Source organism: Microtus pennsylvanicus, chromosome X (assembly GCF_037038515.1).
Source record: "Microtus pennsylvanicus isolate mMicPen1 chromosome X, mMicPen1.hap1, whole genome shotgun sequence".
Taxonomy (NCBI): domain Eukaryota; kingdom Metazoa; phylum Chordata; class Mammalia; order Rodentia; family Cricetidae; genus Microtus; species Microtus pennsylvanicus.
Window position 1 is genome coordinate 26,986,329 of NC_134601.1, and position 16,248 is coordinate 27,002,576.

At 45.6% G+C, this 16,248-nt stretch overlaps 1 protein-coding gene across 2 annotated transcripts in view; it reads left to right on the top strand.

Moving 5' to 3' along the window:
* Drp2 (dystrophin related protein 2) overlaps positions 1 to 6,934 on the top strand; it is an 82,942-nt gene extending 76,008 nt beyond the window's left edge. For both annotated transcript variants that reach the window (XM_075957369.1, XM_075957370.1), the window contains 2 exons: positions 2,485 to 2,605; positions 2,989 to 6,934. In XM_075957369.1, the coding sequence (XP_075813484.1) occupies positions 2,485 to 2,605; positions 2,989 to 3,113 (246 nt within the window). In that variant the 3' untranslated portion in view covers positions 3,114 to 6,934. The remainder of the gene's footprint in view (positions 1 to 2,484; positions 2,606 to 2,988) is intronic.
* Positions 6,935 to 16,248: the final 9,314 nt, after the last annotated feature.

Below are 16,248 nucleotides of genomic sequence, written 5' to 3' on the forward strand. Positions count from 1 at the left end.
ATAAAGGAACTGCCTTGGCCCATTTCATTGGTTAGAAGATAGGTGGGAGGAGTAGACAGAACAAAACGCTAGGAGGAAGAGGAAGTGAGGTCAGACTCCGCAGCTCTCCTCTCCGGAGCAGACGCTTCAGAGAGACGCCATGCCCCAGCTCCGACCCAGGATGGACTTAGGCTAGAATCTTCCCTGTAAGACCGGTGCTCACAGATTATTAGAGATGGGTTGATCGGGATGTGAGAATTAGCCTAGAAGAGGCTAGATAGGAATGGGCCAAAGCAGTGTTTAAATGAATACAGTTTGTGTGTTGTTATTTCGGGCATAAGCTAGCCGGGCAGGCGGCTGGGGTGTTGGGGACGCAGCCCCGCCGCTGCCCTTATTACTACAGGGATCCAGCGATGAGCAGGAGATACAAAAAAGAGACCAGCGGGGCTCAGGCCCGCCAGATTTATACGTAAACATTAGCCAGAGGTGAACACGCCCCCCCCTCCCAATGGGCTGGGCTATCCCTACACTAGTTCTCAGCCCATTGGAATCTGGTATTAAAAGAACTCACTTCAAAACCCATCCGAGACAAAGGGGCTCAGTTAGTAAAGCACCAAGCATAAGGGCCCCGATTGGATCGGCAAAGGCCATGTTTAAAAGAAAATGCCAGATGTGGTAACACACATGGAATCGCCATGCCAGGGACGTGGATTACTGGGGCTTGCAGGCCAGCCTAGCCTACTGGGTGAGTTCCAGGCCTGTGAAGGACCTGTCTCTTAAAATAAAGAAAAGCAAGGTGGATAATACCTGAGGAATGACACCCAAAGTTGTTCTCTGGCCTCCGCAGTCATGGCCGTACATGTACACTCACGAGCGCAACACGCCAACACATAGTCCAAAATGTGGCATTTTCAGGTTTGGACATTCTTGGCAAGAGAAATATATTACCATAAAGGGCTTCCTTTTTGTCTCTGGGAGGTCAGGCAGCTCTGGGGTCAGACAGCCTGGGTTTGAATATAGTGGTGTCAGCCAGTGCCTGGGGGTGCTGGGAAAGTTCTGTAACCATATCTGGCCCCAGTTCTCTTGTCTGTAAAAACAGAGGTAGTGATAAAGCAGCTCAGTTTTTAAGTGAGACAAACAACAGAGCTAAAGAGATGGCTCCACAGTTAAGAATGTTCAGCTCTTCCAGAGGACCAGAGTTGAGTTGCCCAGCACCCATGTAGTGCAGCTCACAACCAGGAGTAACTCCAGGTCCAAGGGATCAGACACCTTCTTCTGACCTCTGGAAGTACCTGCACACCTGTGCCATACACTCACAGATGCATATGCAAAATTAAAAGATAAAAAATACATCTTTTTTTAAAAAGGACCAACAAGATGGCTCAGCTAATAAAATCCTCCCCACACAGTCCTGACAACCTGAGTTCAATCCCTGGAACCCACATAACGGTGGAAAGCGAGAACCAACTCCACGAAGTTCTCCTATAACCTACACATATGCCCCATAACATATACGAGTCTCCACTCAGCACACACATATACATAGTAATAGTGATAATAATAATTTAAAAAGTAATACCACCAGCATCGTAGGATTTTAATCATCCTAAAAATCAAATAATGCTCCAACAGTGGGGGCGCATGCCTTTAATCCCAGCACTTGGGAGGGAGAGGCAGGTGGATCTCAGTGAGATCAAGGCCAGCCTAGTGTACAAAAGCTAGTTCCAGGACAGCCACAGCCAGGGCTACACAGAGAAAGCCTGTCTAGAAAAAAAACCCAAAATTAAATAGTGCATGTTGCATAATTCAGGTAGATACCAGGAATATAGTACACTCATGATAGATGTTAGCTGTCATTGTCATCATATGCAATAGACAGTGGCATCCCTTCTCTGCATTATCTTAAGAACAGCTTTTTTTTCTTGACCAGTTTTTAAGTTCACATTCATGTAATATTTTTATCATGGCCTCTTTGTACATTTCTGTGATCAGACTTTGTTCTCCCTCATTGCCCTGCTCTATGCCCCCTCTAGCTAGTTCCCTTCCTTCTCCCCTCATCAGCCCCCCATTCTGCCTTCTTTATGGCATGTATTCCATTGCCCTCTCTGGTTCAGGGACAGTATTTAATGAATTCCTTGAGTTTCCTAACATATACTCTTATGTCATGAACTCGGAATCAGGTATACAGCGAGAAAACTCCAGAGAAAATTGGACTCTAAAAATGTTTAATTATAATTGAAATGGCAGCAAGAGACCTTTAGGTGCAGTGTTGTTCTTAAGAACCAGGACCCTTTGACTCGTGTTGTTAAAGGAAGAATTTAATTGATACCTGGATCATCTAAGAGGTTTCCTAAAGGGGAAAGTCCTGGTTTATGGCACTATGAAAAGCTTCATAGAGACCCAGGGCATAAGGACAGGCATGAGGTCTCTAAGTCCCTTTCAAAGTCGGGAGTCTATGAGGTCAGAAAGGCAAAGCCACTGAAATCCTGTCTTAACTCTTGCTAGCCACCTACTGAATCAGATGGCAATGGCTCTGCAGGCTCATCCCTGGCTTCCTCGCCACACCAGTCAGAAGGCAGTCATCCCCGGGAGAAGGGCCAGACTACCCCAGACACTGAGGCAGCAGGTAAGTTCCCCCACCTATCCCCCTTCCTCCAGCCATTTGTCCTGCTTTAGATTGCCTGCCCAAAGTTTTGCTAGGGCTGGGACTAGGGTTGTGTATAATTGATTTCTTAACTGTTTCTCTCATATGCATCTTCTAAAAAAGAAACTATCTAGCGAGTGACTCCTACAGGCTAGTCTTCCGAACAGGAGGGTGAGAGTACACTGGACCCGCTATCCAGACAACAGCAGCCGACTTCAAGTGCTGGGATTAAAAGCATGTGCCACCACCACCTGGCTAGCTTCCTTTTTTGTTGAATTTATTTATTTTATGTGCAGTGGTGTTTTGCCTGCATGTATGTAAGGCAATCTCAAGTAATCTTTCCCGATATTTCTCTTCCAACTTAGATGACGTGGGGTCAAAGAGCCAGGATGTCAGCCTATGCTTAGAAGACATCATGGAAAAACTCCGTCATGCCTTCCCCAGTGTGCGAAGCTCCGATGTGACTGCCAATACCTTGTTGGCCTCTTGATGGAGTCAGATCCCCATCCCGTAGTCCATTTCCTTTCCTGATTCTTGTCAAGGCCTTCCCTCAACCTTTGCCCAACCATTCCAGTACCCACTGGCCCCATATTTCTCAACCAGAGCTATTTGGACCTGGGGCAGCAGCAGGGATCCAGTGGTGTGTGAGATGTGGTGGGGATGGGGGAGGACAGGTGTGCTTCCTCTAGAAATGTTCCGGTTAATCCGTTAGAGCGAGGCCATCCCTCATTCTATCCTGCTGTTGCAGCCCAGGCAAAGGCAAATTGCACTTGTCGTCCAGATGAAGAGCAGAGAATGACCTTGCAGAGCTAAGCAATGCCCACTGGTCCCTTTCCCTTCTCTGTGGAATCATGGGGGGGAGTCTAATGGCCTCAGGGTGTCTGCATTCCGGAAACCCGGAGGGGTAAGTTCTACTCCCTGGCCTGATCGAAAGAGGCGAACGGGTATCCCTGAGACACCCCTTCAGAGTGCCCCTTAGGGAAATCTGGGCCGTGTATGTCCTGTTACTTCAGTTACAGAGCATAGGTCTCACCTTGCAGATTCTACCTACATGTTTCTCACTGCAATACCTTCAGTTCCTCTCGCCACAGTACCTATCAGACTTCTCTGAGGGGACAGTTCATTGTGGACATGCTTCCACCTTATATTTGGAAACACTAAAGAAATACTTGTGGGTTTATATTTCCCCCATGATCCTCCTGTTTCCTGAAGATCTTGCCATCCCACGAGACTCCTTGAGAGGCTCTAGAGCCCATCTGAAACCACTCTTTGGTCTTCCAAGTCTGTCCCCACAGATCCGGGGCAGGAGTGGCAGCCTCTTCAGCAAGGATGCCTTCCTTGTTCGCTCTCTCCGTGGGTGAGAAAGGAAAAGAAACCCTCTATCCTTGGGGAGTGTGAGCCTGCCACTCTCCAAGCTATAGCCATTTGGTAGCATAGGCTGGATTAGGTGAGGTGGCTCTTTTACCCCCGGCTGTTCACTGGAAAGTTACAACTGACCAGCCTGAATAGTGGTCCCTGCCTAAAAACCGCTAGACTTGAATCTGAAAATGGGCCCCATTCCACCCATATAGCACCAATGTCTTCCTGTGCATAAAACTGTTGCTAACTCTGAAATGTGAACCCAGTCCTCAAAATGAATTAACTTTTCCTAGACTGTATATACCATGATTCCTTTGTCTAGCAACTGTTCAAAATAGAGTATGGAGGTGAGAAGAGCTGGGGAACTTGGAACACAGACAGAGCCCACTTAGGCTACTTTCTAGACAAGCGCTTCCTCCCCAGAATCTTGCAGCTGACTAAATTTTGAGTTTATCCATGCATCCGTATCTATTCTACATATCTACCATCTATCAGTGCTCCCCAGCCTCACCCAGACATTAAATTCTAATACTTCTTGAAGAATTAGCGCCCTGCCTTGCTCTCTCTGTTAGCCTCAGTCTCTGGCTGGGAAGATAGAGCCTAGGATGTTTCTCTCCATTGATATTTGAGGTGAGCTGACCTTAAGACCAAAGCGATGGAAGTCTGTGGCCACCGAGTAATCGAACAAGAAGAGACATTCTGTTCTCTTCACTAATTCCAAGTTTCATTCCATGGACACTTGGGAAATTTTGTTTCTAACTTCTCTAACAATGATTCAGGAACCAAAGTAGAGCACATCCCACCTCTACCCACTCCACACAGAAAAGAAGGAACAAAAGGAATCTGCTAGCCTATGCCAGGCTAAGACAGAATACATCCCATGGTCCCCTGAGCTCCTAAGCTCTAGCTCATGGTCTTACAGAATGCAGTGGTTGTCACCAAGGTCAGGAGGGAGTGGGATGATTGGAGTTCTGTGGTATAAACCAAGCCATGGCCAACATACGGAACTGCTAGGAACCTGGTCTGATGTATTCTGGGGGAGACAGAGCAGGGGCTTGATTGAAATCAAGATTGCATTCTCCCCAATCACACCACAGGTTCAAGGGTCCAATTTCATGTCTGGAGATCTCTGGGCTAAAGATTCTGCTTATCTGGTGAGCATTTGGTAAGCAAGCCTCAAACAGAGAGCCAGGTCATCATCAGAAGGAGGCGTCATTGTTGAGGCCTAGATTGTGGGCAGCATGCAGATCATTTTGTTGTGGAACGGGAGAATCAGAAACTACCAAGTGTGTGCTTCCCTAGGGCTAAGGAGCACGGATGCTATGGGATAATCTTTTATGAGGAGAGTCCTTTCTTTAGCCTCCACCCCACTAGAGAGCTCTTAGGCAGCTGAGGGTCTGTGACAGTGGCCTTGGACTGGACTTGGGAGAAAAGATATTGATCTTGTTATGTAGGATTTGTGCTGGAGGTAGACCGGAACAGCAGGTCAAGGTTGGAGCCTCACTAAGGGAGTCACTGGCACTTTGCCGTCTTGTGTTTCCCTGCAATGCCTGAGGTGAGTGTCTTGCTCAAGGGTCCAGTAGCAGTCACTGCTGCATGTATTGGCAATTGCCATGCAGTGATGAAAATGGCCCCTTGGACCGTGTGAATCCACACTGGGGTTGAATTTAGCAAAAATGTCTTCTATGTTTTGGGGTAAGTTGTGTGTTGTAACTCCTAAAGGAGTCATGTGTAATGTATGGCCCTAGCCTGGAAGGTAGCGGATGAGTCTGGATGAATCGCTGGGTTAGTAGCCTAAGGAGAACTTTCTGACTGAGGAGATTAGGATCAGTGATGAGGAACGTGTTTACTGGACTGGTTATCCAATAGTGTAGGCCATCTCCTCTGGACGGAATTCGATAGAGAACAACAAGCCATAGGGCGGACAGTTGTGCTTTTGGCGCCAGCAGGGGAGCCTCACAATGATTGGCAATTGTTCCGGAAGGCTGACTGGCTGGAAGACATAAGACTGTGGTACATAGTTCCCTGGAGAGTTTTCCACCCAGGGGTGCCCTTCTCTTCAGAATGCGGAGGATGGCTCTCGATGTTTCTCTCAAGGCCTAGAGTGAGGCAGTATTTCCCTGTGAAGAAACCTGACTGAGCTTTCAGGTGTTTTGTGAACGGGTCTGGCAGACCACAATCGCTAAAAAGAAACTAAGGGGAAAGGCAGAGGCCAAGCCTGGGAGATCTTGACCACCAGATTAGTTTTAAGGACTACCTTTGTTTCCTGGGCTATGTGTTTTAAAAGAGTTTGGGAGGTTCCATGTCCAGCGTCAGGCTAGAGCATTTTTGAACTCACATTTTCAGTGGCAGAGTTGTGGCCTTTGGGGACCATTTTCTGTCAGTAATTCCATCCAATTTCCCTTGATACTGTAGACAGATAACCAGCAAAGTTGCTGCCTTTTTAGGAACAGTCCTGGGAGAGAACCTGGAGGCATTACCCTAAGGCTGTGGCAATTTACCTCCTCATCTGGGTAGCCCAGTCAGTGGGCCTCCCTGTAGAAGCCTGATACTTGGAACAAAGAAATACTTCTAACTGTTTAATGCATGCGACTGGGGGGGGGGGGGGGGACTCAAGGCTAGGGCTCCTTTCCCAGTGTCCATCTCCTCCTTTGGTTGCCATATTTGGAAGTAGACCTGATGAATATCCTTGCTGTTCCCAAGGCAGTACTACAGGCAGACGGAAGTCTGCTGTGCTGTTGTTTCCTGGCTGCAAGAACGAATCAAAAGGATGAAAATTAGGGAGGGGGGTTGGGGAGGAGGTGTCAAGGATGGCATGCAACTGTGTAAAAGTTTGGGATGAAGGGTTGGGGCTAGGAGAAAATGGGTTAACTTCAGTTGCCACTCACTGTGGTGCTTTTTCCATTTTATCCTTGAATTCTGCTTTAAAAAGAATAAATTTGTATTTGTTTACCTTGCTTCCTCTGGTTCTTCTCTCCAATTATGACATTCTGCCATCTTCCAATTTTTCAGGATGGAAAGAGCAAAGCATAGGTCAAGAAGCCACAGGGAAGCCGGGCGGTGGTGGCACATGCCTTTAATCCCAGCACTCGGGAGGCAGAGGCAGGCGGATCTCTGTGAGTTCGAGGCCAGCCTGGTCTACAAGAGCTAGTTCCAGGACAGGAACCAAAAGCTACGGAGAAACCCTGTCTCGAAAAATCAAAAAAAAAAGCCACAGGGACACTGTCAAACAGGCCACAGTTACCTCTATTCATGGCCCCTTCAAGTTTCCTCTTCCAAAAGAAGAGCTTGCCTCACAGGATAAGTAATGCTTTCTAAATTTTCTCATTGATCTGAGATTTTCTAGCAGGTGAAACAATATGAGAAAAATCAAGCCTACTACTGTGAGTTTAAATATAAAGCATATTTATATATATTTACTCAGTTTATTTTGAATATATATATATATATATATATATATATGTTGTTGTGCCCAGATTACGACCTCCAGAGAGAGACCATCAGAGAGGCCCAGACTGTAATAAGCAAGGTTTAATCAGCATAATACAAACATGTTTGAAACCCCTGTCTACTAACCCCATTATAGTGGGGTAGAGAGAAGAGTGGTATTTCCTCTGTGGGGTAAGCTTTTAAAGGCATAACTACAAAAAGGCTTTTTGAAGCTGCTTTGGCACGGCTGCAAGGACTTTTGCTCCCTCCCATTTTGCTAAGTCAGCTTTTTCTCTTTTTCTTAGAGCAAGGCCCCTGTTCCTGAGTTAGGCCATCTTTATCAGGTGGCTGGCTGGGCTGAGCTAAGTGACCTTGTGCTCAGAATCTCCCGGGTGGGGGAGGGGAAGGCCACTATCTTCCTGGGAAAACATTCTGCTAGGAAATTTCTTCTCACCCCTTTGAGAATAAGGGGTGAGGGTCCTACATTTCCCCACTCCTCTTGGTCCTACGGCTCAGCTCAATCACGAGCTGACTTTGCTAACTTTGGCCAAATTGTCTCTTACAATTACAGAGTCTTTTTATGGTTTTTTTTTTGACTTAACATTTTAACCAGGGATTATTGGAGGATGTATTGTTTTAACTGCTTCCAGCTAACTTTGGGTGTCATGGTCAAGGGTTAACAAAGATGAAATGCTAGTCAAAAAGAGAAAAATTCAGGAACATTTGGCTTGTGGACTTTGTTGATGAGCCAGGGAGCATTCACATAGGCTAGACTGGTCCACATCAGTTTTTAGCAAGTTCACGGTCCACAGTCATTTGGAGCAGGTTGTAGTCAGGAATTGACGCTTGCTTGTGTCTGACAACCAAGGGGAAACCCGTTGAGACAAATTTAAACTAGGAACAGACGTTAATACATTTGAAACTTTTAGGCCCATATTAAAATCTATATTATAGAAATAGCAAATAACAGATATCTATAAAACAGTAAAAATAGACTCATACCTTTGAGTACCAGTAAAAACACAGAAAATCCTGAGCTTGTAACCCAAACAGTATGTAGTCATTGTTTTATTGTTTATTAGTATTATCTTAAATTACTTTGTAGACCCTTAATGTTTCTGAACTTTTGTATCCTCAGACCTTTATATATAATGAGCTAACAAGCTGGCTATAGCTTTGTGGAAGGATCTGGATATTCTTTTTGCTCTTAAACTGATATTATAGCTGGCCTAGTCATTAATACAATCAGAGATCTTAGAAGGATAAATAAATTATACTTTAGTACAGATAAAAGATAAAAATGACAGAGATCAGCCCATATACAGTCATACCCAGGTCTCTATAGCATTGGAGGCAGAAGGATCAGAACAGCAGGCTTTACCAGACCCATAAGGTGATTAGTTTCTGTGGAAGAGGGACATGGAAAAGACTGACCTTATTCTGTCTAGGCAAAAGTGGTACATCAATTCTCCAACATCCTACTGTGTGTCCACAGTCTGGACCGGGTCCTGGCAGCCAGTGTTGCACTGGGGGTCATCTCACATAGTGGTCAGCATCGTCGTTATCCAGGTGGAGACATCGTGGTGTCCCATAGTCTTCTTTGGAGACTTTAGATCACTGTTAAGATCTGGGAATCTCTGTCTGATACAAGCTTTTTAAACATTATTTTAAATGCCATATTCCATAGATCTCTGAAGTATTTAGGGCTGTCTAGGTATCTCTGATTAGACAGACTTTATTTTAAATTACTTGTTTTAAGCTTTAAAACATATACAGGGGACTAAATAAGGCTTATCCCTGCAATTAAATTAGTACTTTGAAGATGACTGATTATTAACTTGTATTTTTAATAGACCAGAACTATATACCATATTTTTGTCAGATTGAACCTTTAGATTAATGATTTTAGCAAAGACAGTGAGGCTAAATCTAAACATTAGCTGACGCTTTTGGTGACTATCACCTGGCCTTGGTGTTTTTCTTTCTAGCTGTTTTTTTTCTTTGGGAGTCTAGTCCCAGCTATTCCCGGTGGTAACTGACATTCTTGTATATCAATAAGGAACAGCATAAAACAGTTTTAACATTATCTATATCAAAAAGACATCCAAATTTTTGTGAACCCAAATCTAATGACCAGAGCTCAAAGAAAAATTACAAGTACAAAACTTACAATTACCAAAGACTAATTTTTTTTAACAAAACAAGCATACATAATTTTCTTAAGAAATAAACATAACCTTTTAACAAGACAAACAAGGTTTCTTAAACAAAAAAAGAACAGAATTAAACTGTTAAACATTTAGGTACAAGAAATTACAGCAAACATCTTTTGGTCTTTTATAATTTTTTATACCTTTTGTGACTTTTTATATACCTTTTGTAATTTTTAGGTTTGACTCTTTTTCTATCTTTGTTTTATTGGTTAATCCAGATATTTTTAGACAAACTTCTTTTTTATTATTTTAGTCTCCTGCCTTTTTTTGCTTTTTAGACAATATAAAAACCTCTATTAAAAACTTTTTAGACAATATGCAAATTTTTAGCAGTCTTTTTCTGTGATTTTATCCAGCAGAACAGTACATAAGACAAAAGCAGAAATATGTATCTTAATCAAAGGTGGTAAGTATTTGTAACCCATATATTTTTTTTTCTGTGGAAACAAAAGCATTTTCAAATATAATGCATCTTTGACATTTACTTTAAAATCAATGCTTTTAACATTACAGGTTGATATGATTTAAAACTTCTTATAAGCAGTATCAGGACAGGAAAGGGTTAAGACGGGAACCTGCTGGCCAGCAGAAGAGACCTTGAGTGTTATCATACTTTGGGTCAGAAAAGAAAAGAGGCACAGAGAGTGTCCTTGGCTGTCAATGCTTTTTTTTTAAAAAAAAAAAAAGTGGTTTTTTTGTTAACTTTTTTGACCATGATCTCAGATTTTTTGTTTTACGTTTGCATAGTTTCTTAATTGCAATTGGTCAATTTCTTGTCACCTGTGTGCAGGTCCCTCTCTCCTGCCTAAGGCAAAGACCCTCAGGATACAGAGAGAGAACAAGGGAGAGGAGGCTGCCCTGTTCTGCTGCAGCCGGCCTCTCTCAGTCACTAGCTCCACCGCCTGCTTCTGAAGAGGCATTCCTCTGCCCTCAGCTGGGTGCATGATTTTGCCACCTGCTCCATCTCAGGTGTCCTTGCTCCCTGGCCTCGGAGCCCCCCAGCCCCCACCCAGATCCTCTGCCATATTGTATTTCCCGCAGTCTCCGGGCTTAGCTCTCAGCACCCAGACAGTGTATTCTCTGCCATCAGACCTGGCTCAGGGCTAGGGATACAGACCCTAGATGGGCTGCTGTCAAGTCATCTGCATTTTACATTTTTGTCTTATTTTTTTTAGTCCTCGTCAGTCCAGTCTTAAACATAATAAACAAAGAGACAGCAGTTTTCTGGAACTCCAGGGGATCACCATGCACCCGATGTAGTGGCCCCAAAAACATTCCAAGTCACAGGCATGTACTCCCTACCCTCTCTATGGCCAGTTCCTTTTGGGCACTCTCCAAGATTTTGCCTCTCTTCTCTCCATCCCTAACATAGGAGAATTCCTATCCCTGTCTAAAAATAACCTGGGGCCAGCAACTCCCCTGTCTGGAAATGACCTGGGGCCAGAAAGGCCCCTGTCTGGAAATGACCCAGGACTGAGAGAATTCCCATCCCTGTCTACTGACCTGGGAGCAAAACTCCCTGTCTAAAAATGACCTGGGGCCAAGAAGGCCTGTCTGGAAATGACCCAGGGCCAGAAAGGCCCCTGTCTGGAAACACCTGTCAATATCAAAATCCCAAATCGGTTGACCAGTACAAAACCAAAGCAGCCATAGTCAGACAGACAAGACAAAATGACAGAGACAAAGAGACAAGAGACAAAAGACCAAGAGCGCTCTCTCATGGGTAGATGCTAATAAACCTCCGGACTTCCATCATCCTGGTGGAATCTCTGGGGTTCCCGGACAACGCACCATATGTTGTGCCCAGATTATGACCCCCAGGGAGAGTCCACCAGAGAGGCCCAGACTGTAATAAGCAAGGTTTAATCAGCATAATACAAACATGTTTGGAACCCCTGTCTACTAACCCCATTATGTGAGACAGAGAGAGGAGTTGTATCTCCTCTGTGGGGTAAGCTTTTTAAGGCATAATTACAAAGAGAATCTTTGAAGCTGCTTTGGCACGGCTGCAAGGACTTTTGCTCCCTCCCATTTTGGTCAGCCTTTTTTTTCTTTTTCTTAGAACAAGGCACTATTCCTGAGTTAGGCCATCTTCATCAGCTTGTACCAGGTGGCTGGCTGGGCTGAGCTAAGTGACCTTGTGCTCAGAATCTCCCGGGTGGGAGAGGGGAAGGCCACTATCTTCCTGGGAAAACATTCTGCTAGGAAATTTCTTCTCACCCCTTTGAGAATAAGGGGTTAGGGACCTACAATAGATATATAGTGTTAAAACGTCCCCATGAGCTGATGGTGACTCATTTTATTTAATGCCATTTCATGGCAAAATAAAGCTCTGTTAGTCCTTCACCTGCACCAATTTTTCTTTCCTTGCCAGTCCAGAGCAATACTGTCTAGTACAAATACAAGTCACATTCAGAATTTAAATACTTAAAACATATCTAAAATGTAAAGCTAGCTAGGGGAAATTAATTTTAATATTTTAGCTCACTCAACAAATACTATCCTTCCAACTATAGATTTATAACTAATATTATTATTAATGTGACTATTTTAATATTTTGCCTATTTTTTCTAAGTCTTCAAAGCTGTCAATATGTCAGCTTGAGATAAGACAAGATACTCAGATATATACAGTTTATTCTTTACAGAGACAACAAAAATGGACTAGTGCTATAAGCTCCCGGGTCCTTTTGTCTCAAAGGATGATGCTGAAATCAAAGGGTTCAGATGACATGTAAGATGATGGACCCCCTATTGTGGAACTGTCAATGCTATATTGTAGCTGAGCAGGCCTATGGCCTATACTGGACCCCAGAAGCAGAAAGCCCTCCTCCACCCACCGAGAATGAGGAAGGCAGATGAGACACTGCATTAGAGTCACCTCTGCCAATGTAAGGGTATGAGTAAAGAGTCTTGTAGCCACCTCTACAAGTCACTTCATGTGTTCTGGAAAAGTCACATGTCTGGGTCCATGGCCCTGCTGTGGCCAGGCTCTGAGCTGAGGTCCATGGCTCCTGTTGCCACTGAGGACTATTCAGAGGACTGCGGTCTGGACAGATACCTGGAACTATGTTGGTTTTAGAGGGTCAGGCTGCCACCACTGGACCATATACAAACTGGGTGGCCCCTGCCACCACCTGGGGTCATGGTGCTCTGGTCCTGAATTGTGGCTGTGGGCCATGTCTGGGACCACGGCCCTACCTCAACCAGGGTCTGTGTCAATGTCCATGGCTCCTTTTACCACTAAAGGCTGAGCATATGCCCAGGATCTGGTCTGCCACCTAGGGATGTGCTGACGCTTGGGGGCATGGTGCCACTGGGGCCATGATAATCTGGGTAATCTGGCAATGCCAACGAGGGCCACAATGACATGCATGCCCAAGCTGTTGCCAAAGACCATGTCTGGGCCCATGGTCCTACTGCAGCCTGAGTCTGTGCTGATGTCCATGGTCCAAGTTGCCACCGAAGGCCAAACTGATGCCCAGGATCTGGGCCTCCACTTCTTGGTGCCTGAGAGCCATACTGCTGCCAAGCCAGAGTGACATGCACTGCCACCCAGGGCCGGTGTATTGTACAGGCATGAGCTATAGCCAGGGCCATGTCTGGGTCCATGACCCTGCCACAGACTGGGTCCGTGCTAATGCCCGAGGCTCCTCTTGCAATCGCAGGCAGTGTGATGCGCAGGATCTGGGACCATGTGGGGATTCGAGGACCAGAAGGCTGTTGGGTCCACGCTAATCTAAGTGACCTGCCTGCCACTGGGGCCATGGTGACATCTGGGCCTGGGCTGCTGCCAAGGACCATGTCTAGGTCCATAGTCCAGTCACAGCTAGGGTCTATATTGATGTCCATGGCCTATAGTGCCAATTAGGGCCACAAAGACATCAGTGGCCTGGGCTGCCACCTAGGGCCAGGTTAGTGTCTGAGGACTGAACCTCTGCCAGGGCCATGCAAATCTGAGTAGCCTGTATTGCCACCAGGGGTCACAGTGTCATCCAGGCCTGGACTGCTGCAAGGGGCCATGTCTGGGTCTGTGGACCCACCACAATAGTTGTCTGTGTTGATGTCCTAGCTTCTGTTACCACTGAAAGCAGTAAGGATGGGGCTGCACAGAGTTGGCTCCGCCCCTCACTGACTGCAGCACTATGGAGAACTGGCCCTACCCCTCACCAATTGCAGCACTTGGGAGAGTAGGCCCTGCACCCCCACAGGGCAGCACAGTGTAACAGTCCCTGCTGACATAGGTGCAGATTAGCTGGCCAAAAAGACGCGAGAGTGGGAGAACTAGCCCTATGGTCTATCACGTGGTGGCATGGGCAAATGAAAGATAGCCCCTTGCCACCTACTGCAGGTGGGAAAAGCTTGTCCTGGGTTTACGAGAGTGGGAGAACTTATCCTGCCTCTCACCAGCTACAGCACCCAAGAGAGTGGGCCCTGCACTTAGCCCAGGCAGCATAATAGAGCTGACCCTATTGATGGGGGTGCAGGTAATCTGACGCCTCAAACTCGCATGGGAGATCTGGCCCCACCCTTCATCTGGTGGATTGGGAAAAGAAGAGATGACCTCTCTCCCACCATCCCTTGCTGCCTGTGCCTGGTGATAGAGCTGGCCCTGAGGTCATGAGAGTGACAGAACTGCCCCCCACTGGCAGCAGCACTCAGTAGAATGGACCCTGCACCTTGCATGTGCAGCACAACAGAGCTGACCCTGTTAGGGGGGCGGGGGACTGGTCCCGGGGTCATGAGAGCAGGATTGACCCTGCCCCCTTTCTGCCATGTGGTGACAAAGGTAAAAAAAAAGCCCTCCCTCCCTTCACCCCTTGCCACCTGTGGCAGGTGAGAGAGCTGGCCCCAAAGCCACCAGAGTGGGAGAGCTGGTCCTGCCCTGCACGGGCTGCAGCACGAGAAAGAGGGCACAGCACCTCACCTGGGAAACACACTAGAGCTGACCCTGTTGATGAGCAGGTAAGTAGGGCCTGTGGGTGTGAGAGCAGGAGAGCAACTCCCTCCCTCAAATGCCATGGGGTGGAAAAGGTAAGGGAAATGTGCCTTCCTCCTCCCTGCTCACTGCCACGTGACAGATAGGAAAGCTGGTTTCGGGAACATGAGAATGAAAACAGAGGAGCTGGTCCTGCCACTCACCAAGTGCAGCAATCTTTAGAGTAGGCCCTACACTTCACCTGGGTAAGAGTAGAGCTGGCCCTGGTGGTGTGGGTGAGCTGGACCTGAGGGTGTGAGTGCAGAAACACCCTTCTGTTTGCTACATTGGGTGAGCTAGCCAGGACGGTGCTGAAGAGCTCACCTGGGTAGTGATGATGAGGGAGAGTTCGCAGGCTGATCAACCCAGCTACCACCCAGGCCCAGAACCAGGGCTATGAAGTAGCCCACCCCAGCATCCACTTCATCTGTGATCTGCTGGAGCTTGTGAAGGGGACAGACCTCAGATCCAAAGCTACAGGACCTCCACGACACAGCACAACAACAGGATATCCAAGAGGAGCCCCAGTGAGAGCACATTATCTGTGGTGTAGCAGAGACCAGAGGCCTCGAACCAGCCCCATGACTCACTGCAATGAACACCTGCAAGTAAAGGTGTATGGATTAAAGGGTATGTGATTCAGAGGGCCACACGACAGCTTCCATGAGTTTTAATTTGTTTTTTGTTTTGTTTTTACTTTTAAATTTTGTTTTTGGGGGTGGAAGAGGGGATGGGGAAATGAGTGGGATCACATGCATGATGCAAAATCCACAAAGTATCAATATCAATAAAATGTTTTTGTTTTTTTTTAAAAAAAAATTCTAGGGTTATTAAGGAAGTCTTCATGGGCATTACAGGAATTTAGCTTTTGCTAATCTTTTCTTATGGGAGTTACAATAGAAAGACTTAGGATAAGGGGGTCATCTTTTCTGTAATTCTTCTCTTAGCTAAAGAATAACATCAGCTCCAGTCTTCAATATCTAATCAGAGAGCAAAGGTAAGTAGAAATAAATCATCGGTGAGCAGGAAAGTAGCCTTTAACCCAAAAAAGGAAGGGCATTAACCTAGTATTTATTACTGAAAGGTAGGCATTTAGACAATTGTGACAGGATCCAGTCATTGATAGAAATTAGGGATGTTTTTACTTTTGTTTTTGTTTTGCTTTTTGAGACAGGGTCTTGTATATATCCCAGGCTGACCTTCAACTGTGACCCTTCTGCTTCTGCCCTTTGAATGCTAGGATTACAATCTGACAAGTTTATTATTTTCTATATTGTAGGAAATACTTAAAACGGGGTTTGAAAAGCTAACTTCTTTAAAACAGTTGTACATCCTCCCATCTTCCTTTGACAAGCATGGCCGAATGATCTAATGGTACCATACAACAAAAGACAAAGTTGCAACTCATACATATTTAATCTTAAATTGATAAAGAAAAACAAAGCCCATGTTGAGTTGGGTCTCTAAGCCTATTATGCATTTTATACTGTGCCCTTCTATATGGCTATGATCTTTATTTTTTACTATAACTAAAAATATTCAAATAAGCAAATATAGTTGGTCAATATAAAGCAACTAGTGTAGTGGTTCCACCCGGTCTTCATCTGGAAAGTGAATCCACTTTATATGCTAGGCTGAGGGTTTCT